At 38.8% G+C, this 24,922-nt stretch overlaps 1 protein-coding gene across 1 annotated transcript in view; it reads left to right on the top strand.

Annotated features, from left to right (window-relative positions):
- Positions 1-24,922, top strand: part of SYNE2 (spectrin repeat containing nuclear envelope protein 2) — a 332,142-nt gene that overhangs the window by 128,962 nt on the left and 178,258 nt on the right. Inside the window, 11 exon segments of the mRNA XM_032875225.1 lie at positions 66-114; positions 1,056-1,156; positions 1,428-1,554; positions 3,116-3,273; positions 4,625-4,772; positions 5,600-6,192; positions 9,515-9,694; positions 11,580-11,730; positions 20,864-21,022; positions 21,663-21,824; positions 23,745-23,846. Of these exon segments, the coding sequence (XP_032731116.1) occupies positions 66-114; positions 1,056-1,156; positions 1,428-1,554; positions 3,116-3,273; positions 4,625-4,772; positions 5,600-6,192; positions 9,515-9,694; positions 11,580-11,730; positions 20,864-21,022; positions 21,663-21,824; positions 23,745-23,846 (1,930 nt within the window).

Genomic DNA, 24,922 nt, shown 5'->3' with positions numbered 1-24,922 from the left:
TTTATTCTGGTTTAGGCGTGATTTTTCTTCCCTTATTTTAATATGCAATTTTGATTCCTCCCTAGGGAGACCATGAACACATCCGAGAATGGAGGAAGCGATGCCCACAGTGAGGTACCATCTGCAAAATCACGTGATCAGCCATCAACCGAAAAGGTGTTAAATGTGGATAATGTATTTTAGGAGCAAACCTAGTAATGAAAAGGCCAAGTGTATAGTGATCCACTTCTCGTTAATTGTTGGTTTTAATTATCTGATTATTTTCATCAGCCAAGAATTCCCGTTTAAATAATGCAAGGAAGACTCCTTTTCCAAGAATTATAATACAACGAGCCATAGTTGTAGTGAGCGTCACTTTATCTTCCTCTGAGGTTACAAACAGGTCTTTCAGAAAGAGACCATTTGCCGCCATTATGTATACACGTTGTCTGTGGACATTCCTGTTGAGGATGCCAGAGGTGGAGTTTAATCTGTACAGATGCCTCAGCTTCACTGAGCTGAACTACTTCATTTATCATTTGTCTTTTTCTCAGTAGAATGTCCTCCACTTTTCTTGGGAATTGAATTTTCTGAATTCTTGAATTTTCGGTAAGTGGGCATGGACTATATGTCTCAGCCCAGACTGCCAGTCCGAAGTTGTGGGGAAGGACGAGGTGTATTTGACTTCAGAGGTCTGCTTTTGACTGTGGCTATGAGGTCACAGGCGGTACAGTATTTTGCGGTTGGGAGAACACCTTTTCTGTGTTGACATACCAATTAGAAGGCGAAACTCAGTGTCATAAATCTCTGTCCTAGGGGAAGACCTTTCTCGGAGCTGAGAAGCTTCAAATAAGTTGTATTATCTCTTGGTTTGGGGTATAAAGAATTAGTGACATACCTTTGTATTATAAAGTGTTTGTCTTTTCCAGTTTAGTTAAGTATATTGAAATATCTTGTGCGTGTGTATGTATATTCCAGTTGTATATTCCATTTGTCTATGTATATCCCAGTTAAGTATACTGAAGATATTATGTTTGCTATTTTGCATATTTATGTGGACAATGGGATCAATGAAGAATTTTAGCCTGAAATCCAAGTTAAAGCCTCAGCAGGAGGAAAGCTCTATGGAGAAGTCTGAAAAGGATCACAATGCAGCCCTCAGTTGTTTACAAGAGAGGTAACCCCTTTACATAACTGGGAAATCCACCAAAAATATTTAATTAATGCAGACATGTTATACTTTAATACAGGTTTATAATCCATAAGTAATAATTTTTTTGCACATGTTCTGGTAACTTAAGCACAAATTCCCTGAGATTTCTTCATATATAATTTAAAAATTATAAATTAAAAAAATTATATATTAGAAGTTATAAATTTTAAAATTATAAATAAAAAATGTTTTGTCTTATTAAAATTAACTAATATTGCATTTAATTTTTTTCCAGGTATGATATCCACAGAGAAAATCTTGAGCTATACCTGGAAAATAACAAATTCAGAATTATTTCTGATTTCTCCAGTGACAAGGAAAGGAGTAGTACTTGTCTGCAGGATAAACTGACAGATCTACGGGTAATTACCAAAAAGATCATTAGAGAAGTTTTATCTTCTATTAGAAAATAATACCACCATCTGTATAGAATTCACTGTTTTTGTTGAGGTCACATGTGCTAGATGTTTCCAAAGAATTCTCTCTGTTGGATTGCATTTCTAACATTATTCTATTTCAGAGAGTGATTTGCATTCAGCTACCAAGCCCAGGAAAGACTTGGTTTGGGGGTCCTAATTTATTGCTCGTGCTATAATTTGATAGTCAAGATACTGTAGCTTGGAGAGTTTTGGATTATGTTTAGGATGGGAATGAGGGCTTCAAAAGAATTGTTCAAAACAATGTGTTTCAAGGCAGTTTCAACCAGTAGTCCAACTGTGCTGCTCTCAAATTAACAACACATGAAAAACCAGTGGCTCTGAATATTTATTTCAGTCATCATCGTCTTTACCAAATTGTCCCTTATCTATCTGATGTTGGGGCAGTTAGGAAGGGGCAGGCAGTGGAGGGATATTTTGCTCTGAGTGATGGATAATCTTCTGGAGAGCCATTTGGCTCAGGCGCTTCAGGGAAAACTGTCTAGTGTTGGGCAAACCAATCGTAAACCATACAAATAAAGATCTCCCGTATTTTGAAACCAATCTGTGGCAGTGCAGAACAATACCGTTGTGTGCTTAGAAGTGCATTAGAACGATCCCTTACAGAAAACCCAGCCGGTGGAGGAAAGGGCCACAGGAGAGCCTACAGTGCCCTGTAGTTATCTTCCCTTTATGATGGCAGTTCCTGAGTCACACTCCACCATCTGGCTCCTCTCTATTTTCCATCTGACTAAGCAGAATTAATATGTTAAAATCTCTGTCGTTCAAGTGATGAATTTAGCACGTTTGCATCACAATTAAGAAACTGTCTTGAGACCTTACTCCAGTAACTGAATAATGAGTTGGTTATAAAAGCTGCAATAATCCGTGGGGAAGGTGAAGAACAAATTTTAATGATCGGCACTCAGTAAATTCTGTAGCAGCGCCTTAAAAAAACACACAAATAACAACAAGATAAGGAGCTAGAATAGTATTGAATGTTTAGGTGTTTAATTATAAATTATAATTTAATTTCATTCACTTCTTATTTGATAGAAACAGTTTTGGTTCACTCTAGTTTTGTTTTCAGTTTAGGGAGAAACAAAGATTTTTTATCTAGAGGAACTAGGATATCTGTTCTTACATTGCATGTATCTTTCTGAATTATATTCTGTGCACCTGCTTATGGGAAGGGAGTTTGTTCCTTTGTTGTTGACTCCCTTGACTTCACTGAATGGGACTTCTAAGAAGACAGTTAAGATTGTTGTTCCCTGAAGGATACTTCACTTGTAGATGGTTGGAAAATATTTTTAAATTTAATTAATTTTATTAATATATATATATATATATAAGATATAAAATATATAATAAGATATAAAAATACTTCTAATGTATTTTCATGTGAAACTCTGTGTTAATGGTTGGCACATGTCCTCATTTTGCAAGAACAGAATAATTGTGCCTATTAACCCACTAGTTGATAGATTACTTCATGTGGTTCACCTAGGTCTTAAGAGATGAAACTGATGCTTGCTGGAAAGAGTTTGAATTCACCTCACTGAAGTTAGAAGAGCTTGACAGTGACATAAAGAAGCCTTTAATAAGGAACACGAGAGACAGATTAAAGGAAAAGGAAAGAGAGTTTCAGATGGCTCTTAATACCAGGTATAATTCTAAGATCTGTTAACCATGAGTTTACTGAATTTACTGAATTTTTAATGCTATTTTAAGCTGGCTAATACTATAATAAGTATGCTATTGTATTTAGTTCTCACAACCACAGTGAGAGAGGATACTATGATTGCCATTAGGGAATTTAAACAACATCACTGAACCACCCCACCGGCCAGAGACTTAGGTGGAACTTAAACTCTGTTGAGTTCCAAAGGCCATGCCCTGCCTGGGGCCACCCCTTACCCAACTACTTTATCCCCTTCCCCCACTCCATCTGCCCTTGGGCATGAGTTTGGCCATGTCACTTCTCTGGGCCTTGGTTTTCCCACTTCTAAAGTGAGAGTGCTGTTACTATCTCCTGTACATAGGATGCGCTTCCCCAGGACACATCCCCATTTTATGTAGGAGGAAACAGGGGCTCAGAGTCTGTATGTTATTTGTCCAAGGTCACACATTTCACTTTATTATTAATAGAGCCTATTTCTTTGAATTCTATTGTACTTTCACTAATAAAATGATTTATAATGACATTTCTTTGTCATCAAAGGCAAACTTAAATTACATTCAATATTTTGTATTTCAAAAGATACAGAGGGGTGCCTGGTGGCTCAGTTGGTTGAGTTCCTGACTCTTGGTTTTGGCTCAGGTCATGATCTCATGGGTTGTGGGATCAAGCCCCTTGTTGAGCTCCTCACTCAGTGGGGAGTCTGCTTGAAGGATTCTCTCCCTCTGTCCCTCCCCTTACTTGCTTTCTCTCTTTCTCTCTAAAATAAATAAATAAATCTTAAAAAAAAAAAAAGGTTCAAAAAAAGGTAGGGGTAAGGCTTAGAATATTTTAAAATAATTTTCCACTGAGTATGTATTATGTATTATGCTATTAAGAATATTGGATATAACAAACCACTTATTCTTTGGGATTTTGGATTGCTGGGTTTGGTTTTTGAAGGGTTTTTTGTTTTTATTTTGCTGGTTTTGGGTTTTATTTATTTATTTTATTCTTATTTTTATTTTTTTTTTAAAGATTTTATTTATTTGTCAGAGAGAGAGGGAGAGAGAGCGAGCACAGGCAGACAGAATGGCAGGCAGAGGCAGAGGGAGAAGCAGGCTCCCCGCCGAGCAAGGAGCCCAATGCGGGACTCGATCCCAGGACGCCGGGATCATGACCTGAGCCGAAGGCAGCTGCTCAACCAACTGAGCCACCCAGGGGTCCCTGGTTTTGGGTTTTAATGTGATGATGTGTACATATCATTGTATGTCTTAGTTAAATTATGGCATTAATATATTTTATAGAATATCTTTATGTTGTCTTTTTCCGTTATGTCTGGTTTATTTTTCCACCCAGAATGGAATCTTTGGAGACCGCACTGAAAATTGCGTTACCTGCGGAGAAGGAATCACTTCTGCTCTGTGGCTCTGACCTGCTCCTCCGTGAAATAGTCATTCAAGAATTTCATCTCATTGATGCTGACGGCATTTATCAAAACCTGAGGGTAAATAGAAGTTCTCCCAGCGTACTCATAGAATAATTTAGTTCTTCAGAGATTTTTAATTATGCATCAATGGTATACCGTTAGACTATAAGCAATGACAGAAGAGCCTTCAATAATTTAGACTTACTTGTTTCTCAACTTGCATTTCCTTGCAAATTTGAAAGTAGGTACGGTGGGGTAAATAATTAGATATTTTCTTTGAATTCAAAATGAAGGTTTGCTTGTGAATGTCTTTTCCAATGGCTGAAATCCTAAATAGTGTCCTAGACTCACATGCATATTCTAAGGCTTACTTATTCCAAGTCTCATTAAAAAAAAATTTTTAATTTAAAAAATTTTCAATTTAAATTCAATGTAGTTAACATACACTATATTATTGGTTTCAAGGGTAGAATTTAGTAATTCATCAGTTGCATACAACACCCAGTTCTCATTACATCAAGTGCCCTCCTGAATGCCCATCACCCTGTGACCCTACTCTCCACCCCCCAAGTCTCATTTCAAATAAAAAAAATTTAAGTTTTATTTTTCAGATTATAAACAGATGTCCAACAGTTTAATCTCTATTTTCACTGAAGCAGTAGAGTTATATACTTGTTTTCTTTGGGGGATTGAGACATCAGGAAGGTTATCAGATAATGAAACAGCTGGGCCATCTGATCCTTTGTAATTAAAATATTTCCTTCTGTTGAAACTGTCAGCCTTAGAAAAACCCAGAAGCCATTTTCTAGATGCCACCTCGACATTGTAAGTTTAGGTTCATTTCTGATGTGCAGTCTGTCTTTTCTTCTGCCTCAGCCTTTTCAGCATTTCTTCCTTTATTTTAGAGTATCCAAGATTCCATAGCTGGACAGATTGAACTATATAACAACCTGGAACAGTCGGGCGACTTTGCATTAAAGGAATTACACCCGCTTGATCTACACGCGACTCGGAATATTCTTCAGAAACACAGAACACAACTCGAAGAAGCAAACCACCAGGTCCAGAGGAGTAAAGACGCACTCACAGCTCTGGAGGAGTTTCTGGCTTCTCTGAGAACAGCTGAGCTCTCTTTCGAGCCTGTTACAGATACACAGGTAGTACAAGAAAACACTGTGACGGCAGAAAATAAAGAAAGAGAAATCAGCCTGATGAAGGACCAGGCTAGACACTTGGATAAACGTTTGAAAACGCTCGGCATAAGCTTTAAAGACGCCAAACGGGGTGACGACACCTGTGACAAACTCCTCATCGCTCTGTCCCGAAAGTTATCTGAGACACATGACTATGGCGTGCATGGAGAGCTCACTGAAGAAAACAAATTACTAGAGACTTGTATTTTCAAAAATAATGAACTTCTGAAAAACATTCAAGATGTGTACAATCAGATCGGTAAAATCAGTCTCAAGGATCCCAGTGTTCCGGCTGTGAAGCAACGGTGAGTCTCATTTTCGTTCATGTCCAGACGCAGGACAGTACTTTTCTGTGTTTTCAGTATCTGTTAGGTGAGAGAAATACTTCCCATGCCTTTCTACTTCTGTTCCATCCTGCTCTACTCACGGTTCAGCATTCTTTTCTGTAGACTTTTCTAGCAAGCTTCATTTTTGTTGACAGTGTCTTTACAAGATATCCTGTAATTTTTTTCCCCATTAAAGCGTGCATTTCATGGGATAAAGGAAGAGTAAAATAAGTTGTGTGTAAAGTACTTGAGTTCTTTCAAAGTCCCTTTTAGTGCTGTTTTATTAAGGGGTTCTTGTGATGGGGGAAGATCCACACGGTGGATAATAAAGAAAAATGTGGTGAGAGATAGGCCTGCCACGCCCTGTCCCTGCTTCTTCCTGAATTATTTGGTTTTCCCCTCTCCTGCCAGCAAGATTGGGAAGGGGACTGAGTGGGAAGGCATAGGATTGACTTTGAGAGGTCAGCGAAGGTTAGTGCTCATTCTGGAGAATGAGCAGAATTTCAGTAAACTGAGGAGGGCAGTCTTCTGTACGAGTGCTGGTTTTTTTTTTGTTTGTTTTGTTTTGTTTTTTAAGATTTATTTATTTGACAGAGAGATAGATCACAAGTAGGCAGAGAGGCAGTCAGAGAGAGAGGAGGAAGCAGGCTCCCCGCTGAGCAGAGAGCCCGATGCGGGGCTCGATCCCAGGACCCTGAGATCATGACCTGAGCCGAAGGCAGAGGCTTTAACCCGCTGAGCCACCCAGGCGCCCGAGTGCTGTTATTTTAATGCTGGTGTTCAGAGCCAGCCTCCAGGTCCTGCAAGTGACAATGTTAGCAAGTTACTTTTGGGAACTCCCCTTCCCTGTCTAAATCATTCCCACATTCTGTCTCTTCTGCCCACTGAATCCCTAAGGCTCCATGCCGTCTTGAGGCTCTGTAGCTGACTAAGCTCTTCCCTCTGAAACTGCCCTGTGCTCGCAGTCACAGAGAGACTTTCATTCCTACAGTGCCCAGTTCTTAGTAAGGTGTTGAACTAACTACTCATTTAGTCACTCATTGTTAATAAATTTTTATTATATATTTATAAATACTAAGTAATGAATAAATTCATGTTAATTTGTACATGAAAAATTATACATTGATAAACCATAAGTCGTTGTAATTTTTAGTTTAGTTATTAATACAACAAATGTGTGTTGTGTGCCCAGTACTATTTTAGGTCGTGGGGATATAGCAGTTAACAAAATGGACAAAAACTCTTGTCCCCGATAGAGCTTCTTACCTAGTGAGAGGAGTAAGATATTCAATGTTTGATGGTGATAAAAGCTATGAAGAAAAATTAAGGAAGGAGGAGGGGGTTGTAATTCCAAAAGGGTCATCCAGAACAGTTTTACTGAGAAAGTAAATCTTTGAGTCAGATGGATGAGAGAGCTAGCCACGTGACTAGCAGGAGGAAGAACCTTCCAGGCTGAGGGAGTGGAAGGTACAAAGGCCGGCTGTGGGGATGTGCCGCATGTCTGAGGAGAAGCAAGGAGGTGAGAAGGTCAGTGGTGCAGGGAAGAGGTATGAAAGGGGATCAGAAAGGGAGCGGTGGAATGGGGCTTAGCTCAGGTAGGGACCTCTGGGCCATGTGATAACTTTGGCTTTTTCTTTGAGTAACATGGGAGGTCACTGGAGGGTCCTGAGCAGATGGAAGCGATTTAGTTTTCAGTGTTAACAAGCTTTCTCTGGCTGGCATGTTGAGAACAGAGTCTTGGAGTCAGGGGAAGATGCAGGAAGTCTAGGTCCATCTGTGGTAGTAAGCCAGGTAAGGGATGATGGCGGCGTGGACCAGTGGTGTGGTGGCAGAAAGTGCTAAGATTCTGAGTATATTTTGAAGATAGAGTCCACATGATTTGTTGACACACTGTACCTAGGTTATAAAAGAAAGATTGGAGTCAAGAATGATTCTAGGCTTTGGGCGCCTGGGTGGCTCAGTTGTTAAGCGACTGCCTTAAGCTCAGGTCGTGATCCTGGAGTCCTGGGATCGATTCCCGCATCAGGCTCCCAGTCCCACAGGGAGTCTGCTTCTCCCTCTGACCTTCTCCCCTCTCATGCTCTCTCTCACTCTCTCAAATAAATAAATAAAATCTTAAAAAAAAAAAAAAAGATTCTAGGCTTTGACCTGAGCAACTTGAAGAACAGAGTTACCACCAACTGAAATGAGAAAGAGTGAAGTTTGTCAGATATTGAATGAAAGATCAACTGTGGTCAGTTTTAGGACAGGTTCGAAATTCTTGACATTCAAGACAGATACCAATAAGACTCCTAACAGTAGATGGAGTCAGGAGAGAGGGGTGAGTAGAGGTGTGCATTGGAGAGTCCTCAGCATCTAGAATGCTATATAAAGTCCTGAGATGCATGACATTGCCAGCGGAGTGGGTTCAGACAGGCCAGAGAAGGGGGCTGAGCTGCATGATCTAAGCACTCCATCTTAGGAGATTCGGGAGATGAAGAGGAACCAGGCATAGGTACTGAGAAGGGGTGGCGGGTATAGGAGGAGGAAAATCAAGAGTCCTGGGGTCAAGTGAGGAGGCCTTTCAACAAGGAGAAGTGGTCAGCTGTGTCAATGCCACTGACCAGTGAAGGGGACAAAGACTGAGAATGGAACATGGGTTAGCAACAAGGAGGCTACTTGGAGATCTTGAAGAGCAGTCTTGGAGGGGCGGTGGGGAGTGAAAGCCTTATGGGAGTGGATTCCAGAGAGAACTGAAGAGAGGAGGTAGAGACAGTGAGTATCTGGTAAGAGCAATTCAGACCTGAGTGAATGGAGTTAATCCTTCCAGGATCAGTTTGCAGGTTAAAGCTCTTAGGTCAAATGACTCTTTTTTTCATGGGGAAGAGGTTTTGGTATAGAAGGTAGAAATGCGAGATTTCCTTGCTTGTTCCTTTCTCCTTGGCCTCCTCCACTCTTCCTTAGAAGCTTGCAAGGCATGACCACTCATCTCTTTTCTTCTCTCCATGCCATGCTCTCTTTCCCATTCACACACACACATACTCTTTCTCTCTTCTCTCACATACTTACACTTCCTTTACAGGCGCGTTCACCACAGAAAAATGTTACTGCTTGAGGTTCTGTATATTTATTATGTCTAAAATACCAAATTAGTATTCTGGAGATGCATAGGACCTCGTGAACTCTATAATAGGACTGTGTAATTTTGATATAGTAATTTGAGGGCAAATTAAAGTTAGCGTGCTCCCCCAAATTACCCATACTTGTATTGAATCAGATTGGCTAATAACTGGCTATCAAACTTTTCTCTTTCGTAATCAAGGAAAAAATCACTAACGAGACTGGATAAGGATCTAGATGACTATGAAGAAGAGAAGAAATGGTTGCAAGAGACGGTTAATTCTCTCCCACAATTCAGAGATGGTAGAGAAAAATCACTGAATGAACAGTTCCAAAATACAGCACTTTTGTTGGAGAGTACAAAAGCTTCGGTCACTGAATGGTAAGGGGAAAAGTCCCTCCCAAATCTGAGAAGTTGTGTGTAGCACAGTTAACTTTTTGAAATACATTGAAAACACATTTGCATGGATGTAAACGTGAGAGTTTCATACTAGAAGCTGATGGGGTCAATGTCTGGGTAAGATCTGGCATCCTAGATTATAGCCCAATGAATTTAAGAGGTTATCTAAGAGGGACAACAACTACACAGTGTGTTTATTGTTATCCTACCCATGTTAGTTTTCTGTTGCTATTTCGTTTAATGGAAGTTCAGTGGTTAAAAAAAAAATACAATTAAAAAACATTTTTTTATTTTTTATTAACGTATAATGTATTATTTGTCCCAGGGGTACAGGTGTGTGAATCGCTAGGTTTACACACTTCACAGCACTCACCAAACAATACAAATTTATCTTATGGTCTGGAGGTTGGAAATTTCTGAAATCAAGCTGCCTTCCTTTCTCCGAGGCTCTAGGACAGAATACTTTTCCTTTCCGAGGCCTCCTACCACTTTCCTTGATGTGTGTCCCCTTCCTCCATCTTTAAAGCTGGCTGTGTGGCATCTTCAAGCCTGGGCAGGCTCAAAAGTGTTCTTAACTATGTGATAGCCATTACCTACCAGTCCTAGTTGGCAGTTCTGCTCAGTATTCTCCATCCATGCCTTCTTTACCTTACTCTCTGCCTGAACGGAGAAGTAGTCAGGAAGGCTGATCCCTAACAGCCTGGACCAGCCAGGCCAAGGGGGCCCAGTTGGGATAGGAAGTGGGATGCGCACGTAGGAGATTTGAGGACTAGCAGAGATGGTCTTAACCGCCTCCCTTTCTAGCAGGTGGTTCTGGCATCTCCTACTGGCACCCTCCTCTCTGGCTCAGGGTACTTTCCCCCTTACGCTGAGGCTGAGTGGTCTGTTTTTGCTCTGGTTGGTACCTCAGTTCCTTGGAAGTTTCCTCTAACTCTGCTCACCTCTGTGGTCCTTTTACCCAGAACTCTGTCCGGGTGCCCCTCCTGTGTTCTCCTGGAAGCTGAGTGTACAGTAATCAAGATAAAGCTTGTCTGTGGTATTTGGTCTAGTCTGCCTTTAGATTTTATAGAGGAAAGAAACGGAGGTCCAGAGAGGTTAAAGTAACTTATCTAAGTTCACATGACTGAGTAATGCCCAGATATAAGTAGAAATCAGGTATCCTAACTGCCAAGTTATCTGTACTACTTTACTTTTTAAAAAGGGCTAAATCTAGGGGCACCTGGATGGCTCAGTGGGTTAAGCCTCTGCCTTCAGCTCAGGGTCCTGGGATTGAGCCCAGCATGGGGCTCTCTGTTCAGCAGGGAGCCTGCTTCCCTCTCTCTCTGCCTGCCTCTCTGCCTACTTGTGATCTTTGTCTGTCAAATAAATAAGTAAATAATCTTATAAAAAAAATTCTTCTATTAAAAAAATAATAAAAAGGGCTAAATCTAGAATAAGTTAAATTGACCTAAACTGTGACTTGCTGAATTAGTTAGTATCGAAACTAATAGTGCTCCAAGAATAGTGCTAGGGAGGCACTGTTTTCCAAGCTGTTTTTTGGTTAATGATGAAATTGAGATGCTGATTTCTTAAGATTATGAATCATGTGTTTCCTTCTAGAGCTTACATCTGGTAATTTTTTTTTTTTTTTTTTTACTTTTGATCTGGTGAAAATTATAATCCTTGATTTTTTTTTATACCATCCATTTGCCAGATAACTATATGAGCCATTGTCTTAGGTTACATTGGTAAAGCAATATGCTAGACCATGTCAAGAGGAAAAATCTTCCATAATGTATTAGACATTATCATAGGATACTTACAAAGAGAGAGAATGGTTTTCTTATTTTTCGAGATTTACCTGTTTTACTTTTTTTTTTCTTCATAGCCTTGATCAATGTGAAAGAGTTTTGGAGCTCTTAAAACAATATCAGAATTTTAAAAGTGTCTTGACTGCTTTGATTCAAAAAGAAGAGAATGTCATCTCCCTTCAGGCTTCCTACATGGGTAAAGAGAACCTAAAGAAAAGGATAGCCGAGGTGAGTAAAGATTCCAAAGGAAACTCTGCACAGTGGCCTTGACCATTACGAGGATATTATAAATAGAGTCATTTTTGAAACTTGGCTTAAAAGAACAGTGACCATGTTTTATCAGATATCTAAGACCTTATTGAATTTATTACTAGGACTTGAAATATTTCAGTCCCCAAGTTGATGCTGGGTTACTTGTGTTTGGTTTTTTATCCTGGTGAAGTGGTTCTGTTGACATCTGGGGTCACTCCTGCTACTACCTCTGTATGGTTTTGACAGTCTTTGCAATGACCTTCTACCAAAAAGGAAACTGAGACTTCCTTTTAGGCTCCAGAGAATGAAGGTAGTGAGAAGACCCCTCCATTATTAGCAGACAAAGGAATAATTACATTTTTATTTATTCACTTTCTGTAAAGATGTATTTACATCCATGATGCTTCATCTATGTTCACAGCCTCACCAATCACAACATATTCTAAGAAGAGTTACACTTTTGGACACTAGGTGTCATTATTTTCTACGATTTTAGGTGGTTATCTACCAAAGTGGCCAAGGAATGGAATAGTTGAAGCATACTACTACTACACTATATTATTGTACTCCAGAAAGTTACTTTTCCTACTGGTTTTATGAGTCCTGTGCTAAAGTGCTGTTAAAGGGTCAAAAGCATGTGGGAAATACAATCGACTTGATACAGCTGATTGTTAGGAAGCTATTTCATTGAACTTCCCATTGCTGAGAGAGAGAGAATCAACCAGACTCTTAAAATTGAGTCTTTATCTAGAACTCTTATCCCTGAAGCTGAAGTGACATTCAGGGTACCAATAACACGGTCAGAGCTATTTAGAGTAGGAGCGAGACCTACTTCTCAGACTCAGTCTCTTGAACTGACCGATCATAAAGAACCCTGTTTGGACACCAGTTGTACAATATGTGACTGTCTAACTGATTTCCTATGAGATTTACTTTTTTTTTTTTAAGATTTTATTTATTTGAGAGAGAGAGGGATAGTGAGCAAGTGAGCACAAGCGGGTGGGAGGAGAAGAGGGAGAGGGAGAAGCAGATTCCCGGCTGAGCAGGGAGCCTGACGCTGGGCTTAATCCCACAACCCTAGGATCACAACCTGAGCTAAAGGCAGGTGCTTAACTGACTGAGCCACCCAGGCGCCCCTCCTATGAGATTTAAATGAAGGCCACCAAGATGGAGCAGACAGTGAAGGTAGAGTTGCTCAGGAGCAGCCTGTCTCCTTCCATCTAGCAGTGGTAGCTTCTGGGTTTGGTGGTCTCCGGATCTAGGAGGATCCTGTCCCTATCCGAGTGGATATAAGGGCCTATGTGTTCTTTTGGTTCTCAGAAAATTCAACATGATCAGCCTTATAAGAATGAGGACTTTAGGTGGGGGAGGAGTCAAGATGGTGGAGAAGTAGCAGCTGAGACTACTTCAGGTAGCGGGAGATCAGCTAGATAGCTTATCTAAAGATTGCAAACACCTACAAATCCAACGGGAGATCGAAGAGAAGAAGAACAGCAATTCTAGAAACAGAAAATCAACCACTTTCTGAAAGGTAGGACTGGCGGAGAAGTGAATCCAAAGCTACGGGAAGATAGACCGCGGGGGGAGGGGCCGGCTCCCAGCAAGCGGCAGAGCAACGGAGCACAAAATCAGGACTTTTAAAAGTCTGTTCCACTGAGGGACATCGCTCCAGAGGCTTAACCGGGGTGAAGCCCACGCGGGGTCAGCGTGGCCTCAGGTCCCGCAGGGTCACAGAAGGATCGGGGGTGTCTGAGTGTCGCAGAGCTTGCAGGTATTAGAACGGGGAAGCCGGCTACAGAGACAGAGCCGAGGAGTGAGCTCTAAGCTCGGGTTTACCTTGAACCGGTCGCAGGCTCGGTCAGCTCGGAGCACGGCCGGAGGTCAGCATGACGGGAGTAATTGGGCGCTGTTCTCTGAGGGCGCACTGAGGAGTGGGGCCCCGGGCTCTCGGCTCCTCCGGGCCGGAGAATGGGAGGCCGCCATCTTCATTCCCGTCCTCCGGAACTCTACGGAAAGCGCTCAGGGAACAAAAGCTCCCGAAAGCAAACCCGAGCGGATTACTCAGCCCGGCCCCTGGTAAGGGCGGTGCAACTCCGCCTGGGGCAAAGACACTTGAGAATCACTACAACAGGCCCCTCCCCCAGAAGATCAACAAGAAACCCAGCCAGGACCAAGTTCACTTACGAGGAGTGCAGTTTCAATACCAAGGAGAATAGCGGAATTCCAGAGGAGGAGAAAGCAAAGCACGGAACTCATGGCTTTCTCCCCATGATTCTTTAGCCTTGCAGTTAATTTAATTTTTTTTCTTTTTCAATTTTTTTTTCTCTCTTCTTCTGCTAAATTTTTTTTTAACTTTTACCCTTTTCTTTTTTTAACGTTTTTTAACTAGTTTATCTAATATATATATATTTTTTTCCTTTTTTATTTTTTTCATTATTGGTTTTCTTTTTTTATTTGTTTCTTTTTTCTTTCTGAACCTCTTTATATCCCCTTTCCTCCCCCTCACGATTTGGGATCTCTTCTGAATTGGCTAAAGCATATTTTCCTGGGGTTGTTGCCACACTTTTAGTATTTTACTTGTTCCTTCATATACTCTTATCTGGACAAAATGACAAGGCGGAAAAATTCACCACAAAAAAAAGAACAAGAGGCAGTACCAAAGGCTAGGGACCTAATCAATACAGACATTGGTAATATGTCAGATCTTGAGTTCAGAATGACGATTCTCAAGGTTTTAGCCGGGCTCGAAAAAGGCATGGAAGATATTAGAGAAACCCTCTCGGGAGATATAAAAGCCCTATCTGGAGAAATAAAAGAACTAAAATCTAATCAAGTTGAAATAAAAAAAGCTATTAATGAGGTGCAATCAAAAATGGAGGCTCTCACTGCTAGGATAAATGAGGCAGAAGAAAGAACTAGCGATATAGAAGACCAAATGACAGAGAATACAGAAGCTGAGCAAAAGAGGGACAAACAGCTACTGGACCACGAGGGCAGAATTCGAGAGATAAGTGACACCATAAGACGAAACAACATTAGAATCATTGGGATTCCAGAAGAAGAAGAAAGAGAGAGGGGAGCAGAAGGTATATTGGAGAGAATTTCCCCAATATGGCAAAGGGAACAAGCATCAAAATCCAGGAGGTTCAGAGAAACCCCCCCTCAAAATCAATAAGAATAGGTCCACACCCTGTCACCTAATAGTAAAATTTACAAGTCTTAGTGACAAAGAGAAAATCCTGAAAGCAGCCCGGGGGGAAGAAGTCTGTAACATACAATGGTAAAAGTATTAGATTGGCAGCAGACTTATCCACAGAGACCTGGCAGGCCAGAAAGAGCTGGCATGATATATTCAGAGTAATAAATGAGAAAAACATGTAGCCAAGAATACTATATCCAGCTAGGCTATCATTGAAAATAGAAGGAGAGATTAAAAGCTTCCAGGACAAACAAAAACTGAAAGAATTTGCAAACACCAAACCAGCTCTACAGGAAATATTGAAAGGGGTCCTCTAAGCAAAGAGAGAGCATAAAAGTAGTAGATCAGAAAGGAACAGAAACAATATACAATAACAGTCACCTTACAGGCAATACAATGACACTAAATTCATATCTCTCAATAGTTACCCTGAATGTTAATGGGCTAAATGCCCCAATCAAAAGACACAGGGTATCAGAATGGATAAAAAAACAAAACCCATCTATATGTTGCCTACAAGAAACTCATTTTAAACCCGAAGACACCTCCAGATTTAAAGTGAGGGGGTGGAAAACAATTTACCATGCTAATGGACATCAGAAGAAAGCAGGAGTGGCAATCCTTATATCAGATCAATTAGATTTTAAGCCAAAGACTATAATAAGAGATGAGGAAGGACACTATATCATACTCAAAGGATCTGTCCAACAAGAAGATCTAACAATTATAAATATCTATGCCCCTAACGTGGGAGCAGCCAACTATATAAACCAATTAATAACAAAATCAAAGAAACACATCAACAATAATACAATAATAGTAGGGGACTTTAACACTCCCCTCACTCAAATGGACAGATCATCCAAGCAAAAGATCAACAAGGAAATAAAGGCCTTAAATGACACACTGGACCAGATGGATATCACAGATATATTCAGAACATTTCATCCCAAAGCAACAGAATACACATTCTTCTCTAGTGCCCATGGAACATTCTCCAGAATAGATCACATCCTCAGTCCTAAATCAGGTCTCAACCGGTATCAAAAGAATGGAATCATTCCTTACATATTTTCAGACCACAATGCTCTGAAGCTAGAACTCAATCACAAGAGGAAATGTGGAAAGAACCCAAATACATGGTGACTAAACAGCATCCTTCTAAAGAATGAATGGGTCAACCAGGAAATTAAAGAAGAATTGAAAAAATTCATGGAAACAAATGATAATGAAAATACAATGGTTCAAAATCTGTGGGACACAACAAAGGCAGTCCTGAGAGGAAAATATATAGCGGTACAAGCCTTTCTCAAGAAACAAGAAAGGTCTCAGGTACACAACCTAACCCTACACCTAAAGGAGCTGGAGAAAGAACAAGAAAGAAACCCTAAACCCAGCAGGAGAAGAGAAATCATAAAGATCAGAGCAGAAATCAATGAAATAGAAACCAAAAAAACAATAGAACAAATCAACGAAACTAGGAGCTGGTTCTTTGAAAGAATTAATAAGATTGATAAACCCCTGGCCCGACTTATCAAAAAGAAAAGAGAAAGGACCCAAATAAATAAAATCATGAATGAAAGAGGAGAGATCACAACAAACACCAAAGAAATACAGACAATCATAAGAACATATTATGAGCAACTCTACGCCAACAAATTTGACAATCTGGAAGAAATGGATGCATTCCTAGAGACATATAAACTACCACAACTGAACCAGGAAGAAATAGAAAGCCTGAACAGACCCATAACCAGTAAGGAGATTGAAACAGTCATCAAAAATCTCCAAACAAACAAAAGCCCAGGGCCAGACGGCTTCCCGGGGGAATTCTACCAAACATTTAAGGAAGAACTAATTCCTAGTCTCCTGAAACTGTTCCAAAAAATAGAAATGGAAGGAAAACTTCCAAACTCATTTTATGAGGCCAGCATCACCTTGATCCCAAAACCAGACAAGGATCCCATCAAAAAAGAGAACTACAGACCAATATCCTTGATGAACACAGATGCAAAAATTCTCACCAAAATACTAGCCAATAGGATTCAACAGTACATTAAAAGGATTATTCACCACGACTGGGCTCTCTGCTCAGCAGGAAGCCTGCTTCCTCCTTTCTCATTGCCTGCCTCTCTGCCTGCTTGTGATCTCTCTCTTTCTGTGTTAAATAAATAAATAAAATCTTAAAAAAAAAATGGTGTCATAAATAAAGAACACAGAGATTCCCCAACCCTGCCCTGTCCGTTTTCCTGGATTTGCTGTGGGATTGTCAAAGGAGATATATACTCAAAAAATAAGACCAATGGTATTGCCTTATTATAATCTGCATGAGTGCTCAATACCCCAGCAAGTTCCCTGGGAAAAAAGTGGTTGGGGCATGTGGGCCAGCCTAAATGCTTACAAGGCCTTTTTCTCGTCCAGATCTAAATCCAAATCTTGGAATTTTATCACAGGGTAGCTCAGATATGGATACACTGACCTGGGTTCTTCACCGGATCTGAAGATAGGTTCATAATGCTAGTCTCGAGGATCTTACCTATTGAACAATAAGGAAGCAACACAGAGCAGAAAAAGAACCATCTCCATGTACTGAATTTTTCAGGCTTACTGATCCTGCTTACCAGTAATGATCAATTGATGTCTTGGAATTTGAATAGAGTAGCAACTTCCTCTGTAAAAAAAAGTCAAAAAATGAGGCTAGAGGTTGAGTAATTTCCCCAGGATTATATGGCTAATAATGGCGTAATCATTACGCCATATGATTATTAATCATAACCTGATTAATCCCAGGTCTGTATAACTACAAAGTCATGTTTCAATCATCATCATATTGTAGTCTCTGTAAACATTTGAAATACATATATGGTAGAAGTAAAAATTGGTGACCTTTGCTTTGTTCCCCTTTTTCAACTGTAAAGATGCGCTCACAAAGGTATTTTAAAAATTAATAGGGGCACCTGGGTGGCTCGGTTGGTTAAGCATCTGTCTTTGGCTCAGGTCATGATCTCAGGGTCCTGGGATCGAGCCCCACATCGGGCTCCCTGCTCAGTGGGGAGCCTGCTTCTGCCTCTGCCTGCTACTCCTCCTGGTTGTACTCTGTATCTGTGTCAAATAAATAAATAAAATATTTCTAAAATTAATAGAAATAGGAATGTATAAGGGTCTAGGCACTTCTTATTGTGTTGAGAATCTTCTGTCTAGCATGGTGTCTAGCATAGGAGCATTTCATATATTTGTTAAAATAATATATTAGTTTGTATGGAAGCTATACAAGTTCTACTACACTAATGTTTAATTCTTTTCTACGATGCTTTTTTAACTCTGAAAAAAAGCACATTTTAGTACTGACAGTTAACATAACTTTCATTTAATTTTGTGATGAATTAGATACTATCTTCAGAAAAAATCCATTTCTGTAGTATGTATTCGCAGCATGATGCTCCGCACCAGTGACTGAAACACGATACCACTGAGAACTTTTGTCCTCCAAAGCCTAGAAACCTGGATGTTTATCTAGGATATGGGACCAGATTTCCACTCTCTTTAATGAAAGACAGAAGTGCAAAAGTAAGACTAAAGGCTAGAATGTCAGGGGACTATTCAGGTTTGGGAAAAGGCAGAGTGAGTCTACTTTTTCTTTATTCTGCCCTTTCCATTTATTGTGGAACAGAATCCATAGTCTTGCTCTTTCTTTTTTCTTTACTCAGTGGTGGCTTGTGTCAGTGTAACAGCAAGGTTCTTTGAATGTAATGAAAATTAAATACATACAATTTTTTCCCCATTTGAGTGAACATAAATTATTATGCCCCAGGCAGAGAGTTCTGTGCCAGGAGAGAGTTTGCGTCTTATCTTTACAGATGTATGAGTCAGCCTCCAGTTAGGAGACCGAAATCTCCCTAGTAATTTTTTTCCCGTTTAAAAATTTTTTATTCAATTATTGTTTTAGTTACACTTTTATTTTCAGATAATTGTAGATTCACGTGCAGTTGTAAGAAATTATATAGAGATCCTCTATACCCTTTACTGTAAGTTTCCCCAATGTTAAATCTCATAAACGTACATAGTTCCATATTGCAATCAGGATACGGATTTTGAGACAGTCACGATAAAAAATGTTTCCTTCACCACGAGGGCCCCTCATGTTGTCATTTGAGAACCTACTGTTTCCCTCCTCTGCATATATACAATATGTAACCTTTGGGGATTGGCTATTTTCACTCAGCATAATTCTCTGGAGATCCATTCAGGTTCTTGCATGTGTTGATAGTTTGTTCCTTTTTCTTGCTGTGTAGTATTCCATGGCATGGTTCTAATCACAGTTTGGTTAATTATTCACCACTGAAGGACATCTGGGTTGTTTATAAGTTTTGACTATTTTAAGTAAAGCTGCTATAAACCTCCATGTAGGAGTCTTATGTGAATAGAAGTTTTTATTTCTCAGGGTTAACTGCCCAAGAGTACAGTTGCTGGCTTGTATGTTAACTGTGTATTGAGTTTTTAAAGAAACTGCCAGACTATTCCCATCAGCAGTGTGGAGTGACCCAGTTTCTCTGCATCATTGCCAGAATTAGATATTGTCTCAGTTTTTTAAAAGCCATCTGATAGGTATGTAGTGATATCGTATTATGGTTTAATTTGCATTTTCCTAATTGCTAGTAGTATTGATAATCTTCTCTGGTGCTTGTCTGCCATCTGTATGTCATCTTTGGTGAACTGTCTCTTCATATCTTTTTCTATGGTATTTAGCCCTAGTGAGTGATTATTTTCTGAAAGTGTTCTGTCTTGCTAGATTGTCCCATTTTTGGTTCTCTGGCTGAAGAGAGCAAGCTTCCCTTCGGACTTTTTTTTTTCCCTGTACTTTTTGATATCACTATGTGTTGACTTCTCCAGCACACAATCTGGGATATCGGAGGAAAAAAGAAAATGCAGGGAACTTACCACAAAGTTGGTGTTCAGAGCTGATGTCCCCAGTTGTTCAGGAAGGTATATGATATCCAGGGTTTTTCGTCGTACTTAATAGGAAGAATAGGGAAGGTTATATCTGCTCTGTATTTCCAGAAATTTCCTGAGGTGTATATATTTTTTAGACATTTGCTTGTTGGAAATTTATTTTCAAATTTTATGGAATTATTAAAAATGCTCAGGTCATACTGGTAAGCGAGCATGAAGATTACATGAAAACATGAAGATTACATTAGTCAACTCTCAAATTTTTTTTTGATAAAGCAGTGTTTCACATTCCATGTTAGAAATGATGTTAGAATCATGAAAGATGAAAATTGAAGTCATATTAAAGATGTATTAGAGTTCTGTTTTATTCTGATGAGCATATAGGTTATTCAACATTCCAACAATGATTCCTGTTAGAGGAATCTAGGATCTGCCATTTTTTATACTACTGAATGAAGGTGGGGTTTTTTGGGGTAGACTGTTATTTCACATGGACAAGAAACATGGTTTTAGATTATTGTAATTATTTTATCATGCAGAGTGGGAAGAAATTTGGATATAAGATTGTGTGTGTTTTTTTTTTAAAGATTTTATTTATTTATTTGACAGAGAGAGATTGCAAGTAGGCAGAGAAGCAGGCAGAGGGGTGGGGAAGCAGGCTCCCCAATGAGCAGAGAGCCTGATGCGGGGCTCAATCCCAGAACCCTGAGATCATGACCTGAGCCGAAGGCAGAGGTTTAACCCACTGAGCCACCCCAGGTGCCCATGGATGTAAGATTATTGTTAAATGAGATAGTTAGGATTCTAAATACTTTTATTGAGAAAGTAGGAAAATAATAGCTTGCTTTAGAAAAGTAAAATATACAGAGGAAATACTGTTGTAAATAGCCAATAACAGAATTTTGGTTATCGGTTTTACTGTGTAAATATATCAAAAAATGTCACCTATCTTTTTTACAGATTGAAATTGTCAAAGAAGAATTTAGTGAACATTTAGAAGTTGTAGACAAGATTAACCAGATCTGCAGAAATCTACAATTTCATCTAAATAAAATGAGAATTTTTGAAGAGCCTCCTTTTGAGAAAGAAGCTAATATTATTGTGGATAGATGGCTTGATGTGAGTGACAATTTAATTCACTAAAATTTTTATTTTATAACAAATCAGTCTTTTCTGTCATACCTTTAGTATTTTTATTTGACTATTATATTTGGAAGTGTTTATTATAAAATGTTCAAATAGTATAAAATTTATGACTTAAGAATTAATTTCACCCCTGAGTGAAATGGGTCTACTAACAAATGGGTCTATCGTCTTTGAGATATAAAGGCATATACTCAACTTGTGTAAAATAAACTAGTTAATATATTAACCATTTAGGATATTCAAGTCCAACTATATATTTATTTAATACAGTTTTAGTTGAGTAACATATTTTTATGAATTACAGATTAAGCATTTGTCCATGTTATATTTTCATCTGGGTTCTTAAAAGCCCCTTTTATTTATTGTGGCTTATTAATTTGTTGGACTATTGCTTTCAGTTGCCTATAAGTGGCAGCAAAGTTTTTTTTTTTTTTTTTGGTGGAAGGAAGAACTATGTGATCTGTTAAAGCACATTTTTTTGTTGATAAATAAAGCAAATTATTTTAATAGGCAAAGGTAAATTCAATTTTTATTTTAAAATAGAGCATCTGAAACAATGGTTTTCATACTTTTTACCACTAAATGTGTTCTTTCTATTTTTTAATTATGGTAGATAAATGAGAAGACAGAAGACTACTATGAAAATCTTGGTCGAGCTCTAGCTTTATGGGACAAACTTTTTAACTTAAAAAATGTCATTGATGAGTGGACTGAAAAGGTCCTTCGAAAAATGGAATTACATCAACTGGCTGAAGATGAAAGAGAAAAGCTGAAGGTAATTTGCAACAGAAGTAAAATGTATACTCTTTTTGTACACAGCTGATGTTTAATCTGGAGCTTACTTTCTCGAAGCAGAGTAGAGAAATCACAAAGAAATGTTTTCTTATCCCTTGAGTGGGACCTTTCTGTTGTTTGTGTATCTAGGAAGATGTTAGCAGGTATTATTAACCTGGGGTTGACAGACATGCAAGTGGTTCCTGGATAAAATGACGTCATATGGGAAAAGTTGCATCTTTATTTTTATGAATGGCTAATCAGATTGTAATATTGGTTCCAATTATGAATATAGTCAACAAACATAGTAGGATGAATGTTATACGTGACTTTGTTGTCAAGAAAATCACAGATACTTTTGAATCATCTGGTTGTAACTGTTACCCTTTATCAGTACTTTGAAATTATGGTATTCAGTAGAATCACTTCTAGATCTTATTATTTAAAGTATTAATATAGAAACATGTATATTACTATGGCAGAAATTATTTTTGATATTTTGAAAACTGTAACTCAATTTAATTGTTTTCCCTTATCCTCCTACATGATTTATCTTACATTTTATTATTAAAAAATAGTTATGCAAAGGGTCCGCAGGATTTACCAGACTATCAGAGGCATTCATGGTATACAAAATTTTAATAACTCCTAGAAGAAGCCCTGTCAAAATGCACAATTATTCCCTGGTGGTCAGTATAGGTCCCAGGGGTTGGCAGACATTTTCTTAAGAGGTCAAATTGTAAATATTTTAAGCTTATAGATCATTTGCTCACTGTCACAACTGCTTAATGCTGCTGTTGTAGCATGAAAGCATTCAGTCATAGACAATACATAAATGCGTGGAAGTATTTATTTATTTCCAATAAAACTTTACTTATAAAAATAGACTGCCAGCCCTTAGACTATTAACTCCTGATCCTACATCATGATTATGGTCAACCTTCATAATTTGAATTAAGCAGTCTCTCCTTACCAAAGATTAGAAAAAAAGTATCAGGCCCAGTATTAAAATCTTATTAGAGCTTCAAAAAAGGCTATTTTTAAAACTGTAATCGCTGTACCATTTGGAAAGATTTAAGTTATCTCTTTTAACCCTAGGAAGAATTCTTTCTAATTGCTTATTTATGTATTATTCACTTGGATCGCATGAAATCTCTATCTTCGTAGGTCAGAAAACAGTTAAAGATTAGCAATTATATCTGGTTCAGTATAATAGAAAAATAAATGTGTGCATGAAGGTTTTACAGCATGCCAGCTCCAGTGCTTTATCTGTTCTCGAATCTTTGTTATTTTATCTGCTTTTAAATTCATATATCCATTTTCATACATTTGGAAAAGGTTTTCAAAAATGTGTAGAGATATAGGAGTTTCCATTGTGTATGATGACAGAAATTATGATTTTCTAAGTGTACATGAGTAAGTCCCTTAGAAATACCTTGACAAGGGTGCCTGGGTGTTTCAGTGGGTTAAAGCCTCTGCCTTTGGCTCAGGTTGTGATCCCAAGGTCCTGGGATTGAGCGCCACATTGGGCTCTCTGCTCGGCGGGGAACCTGCTTCCCCTCCCCTCTCTCTGTCTCTCTGCCTACTTGTGATCTCTGTCTGTCAAATAAATAAATATATATATATCTTAAAAAAAAAAAAAAAAAAGAAATGCCTTGACATACAGGTTGTTTAAAAATTTGAAGTTAAAGAGTGTAAACTGCCAGCCTGTGGGCTGGATTCCGCCAACAGAGTGCGTGTGTGTGTGTGTGTGTGTGTGTGTGTGTGTGTGTGTGTAACTCCTAGGACTCCTTCAAAAAACAAGTGATTTGGGGGATATTGAAAGGCTTTCTTAGTTTCTGTATATAATAATAGTAATCCTGGGTACCAGAAAATAAAAAACAAATAAAAATATATTTTCCATTAACATTATTTGTTCTAGGAAGAGTTACAAGCCTATGAACAAAAATCTTCAGAGTTTTCTACAAGAGTGGCTAACATACAGTTTCTCCTTCAAAGCAGTGAAATACCCCTTGAATTGCAGGTGAGAGGATTTTTATTTGGAAGCTGCAATTAAAGCACTCTAAAGTAATGTTCACAGGTGCCTGGATGGTGCAGTCGGTTAAGTGTCCAGCTCTTGGTTTCAGCTCAGGCCCTGATCTGAGGGTAATGAGATTGAGCCCCGCATTGGACTTGCACTCAGTGCAGAATCGGCTTTGGTTTCTCTCTCCTTCTCCCTCTGCCCCTCCCCCTGCGCACTCTCTCTCTCAGATAACGAAATCTTAATTAAAAAAGAAAAAAAAAGTTCATAAACCAGAATTCTAAATCTTAAAACTAAAATGAAATTAAGATCATTATTTAGTTCATGTTTATTCAATTCCTACGTTAAATCCAACTAAATTTTTAACACTTGGCATAGTTCATTGTATTTGTTTAGAATAAATATTTTCGTATTATTTTAGTCTCATTTCGCTGATTTTCAGGACTCCTGTGTAGAGGTGGAGATGTTGTCCTGCTTCTATGTAAAGTAACGAGGGTTTCCTCCTGAGTGTCTTTTGGCCATAGGAAGGAGAATATGGCTCAAGTGATTCCCCGTTTATTAATTGCTGGATGGAGAAGCAGGGAGATAGCTGCGAGTATGGTTTTCTATCGTGTGAAGAGATTGGTTACAATTTTATTTCGATCAGACCGTATAGTGGCTGAATGTGACATCCAAAGTCAGACCTTCTGGGTGGGGTTCTGGCTCGGCACCACTAGTTTTGTGATCTTGGGCAAGTTACTTAACATTCAAAAGCCTGTATTTTGTACGTAAAATGCTTACTACAAAGCTGTGCACATAATAAACACTCAATAAATGCTGGCCATTTAATTTTTCTGTATATTTTAATATATTTTCCAATGAGTGCCTCGAGAGGGCACCTCAGCTGAGATGCTGGATAAAACTTGCTTTGGAGGGGGAAAGGACTCATCCTATTTAGTCTTTTGGAAAAAAAATGTCAGAACGTCAATCTCGTTTTTTTCGTATTATTCTTTTTTTTAAAACAATTGGAATGGTATCAGCAATGTAGAACATCGAAGAATTAACTTTGCGTTGAAATGAAGCAAAGTTTCATCTCATTC

The sequence above is a fragment of the Lontra canadensis genome, unplaced genomic scaffold (assembly GCF_010015895.1).
Source record: "Lontra canadensis isolate GAN:19392208 unplaced genomic scaffold, GSC_riverotter_1.0 scaffold55, whole genome shotgun sequence".
Lineage (NCBI taxonomy): Eukaryota > Metazoa > Chordata > Mammalia > Carnivora > Mustelidae > Lontra > Lontra canadensis.
The sequence above is the reverse complement of the archived record's forward strand: the minus strand, read 5'-3'. Positions and strand labels throughout refer to the sequence as shown.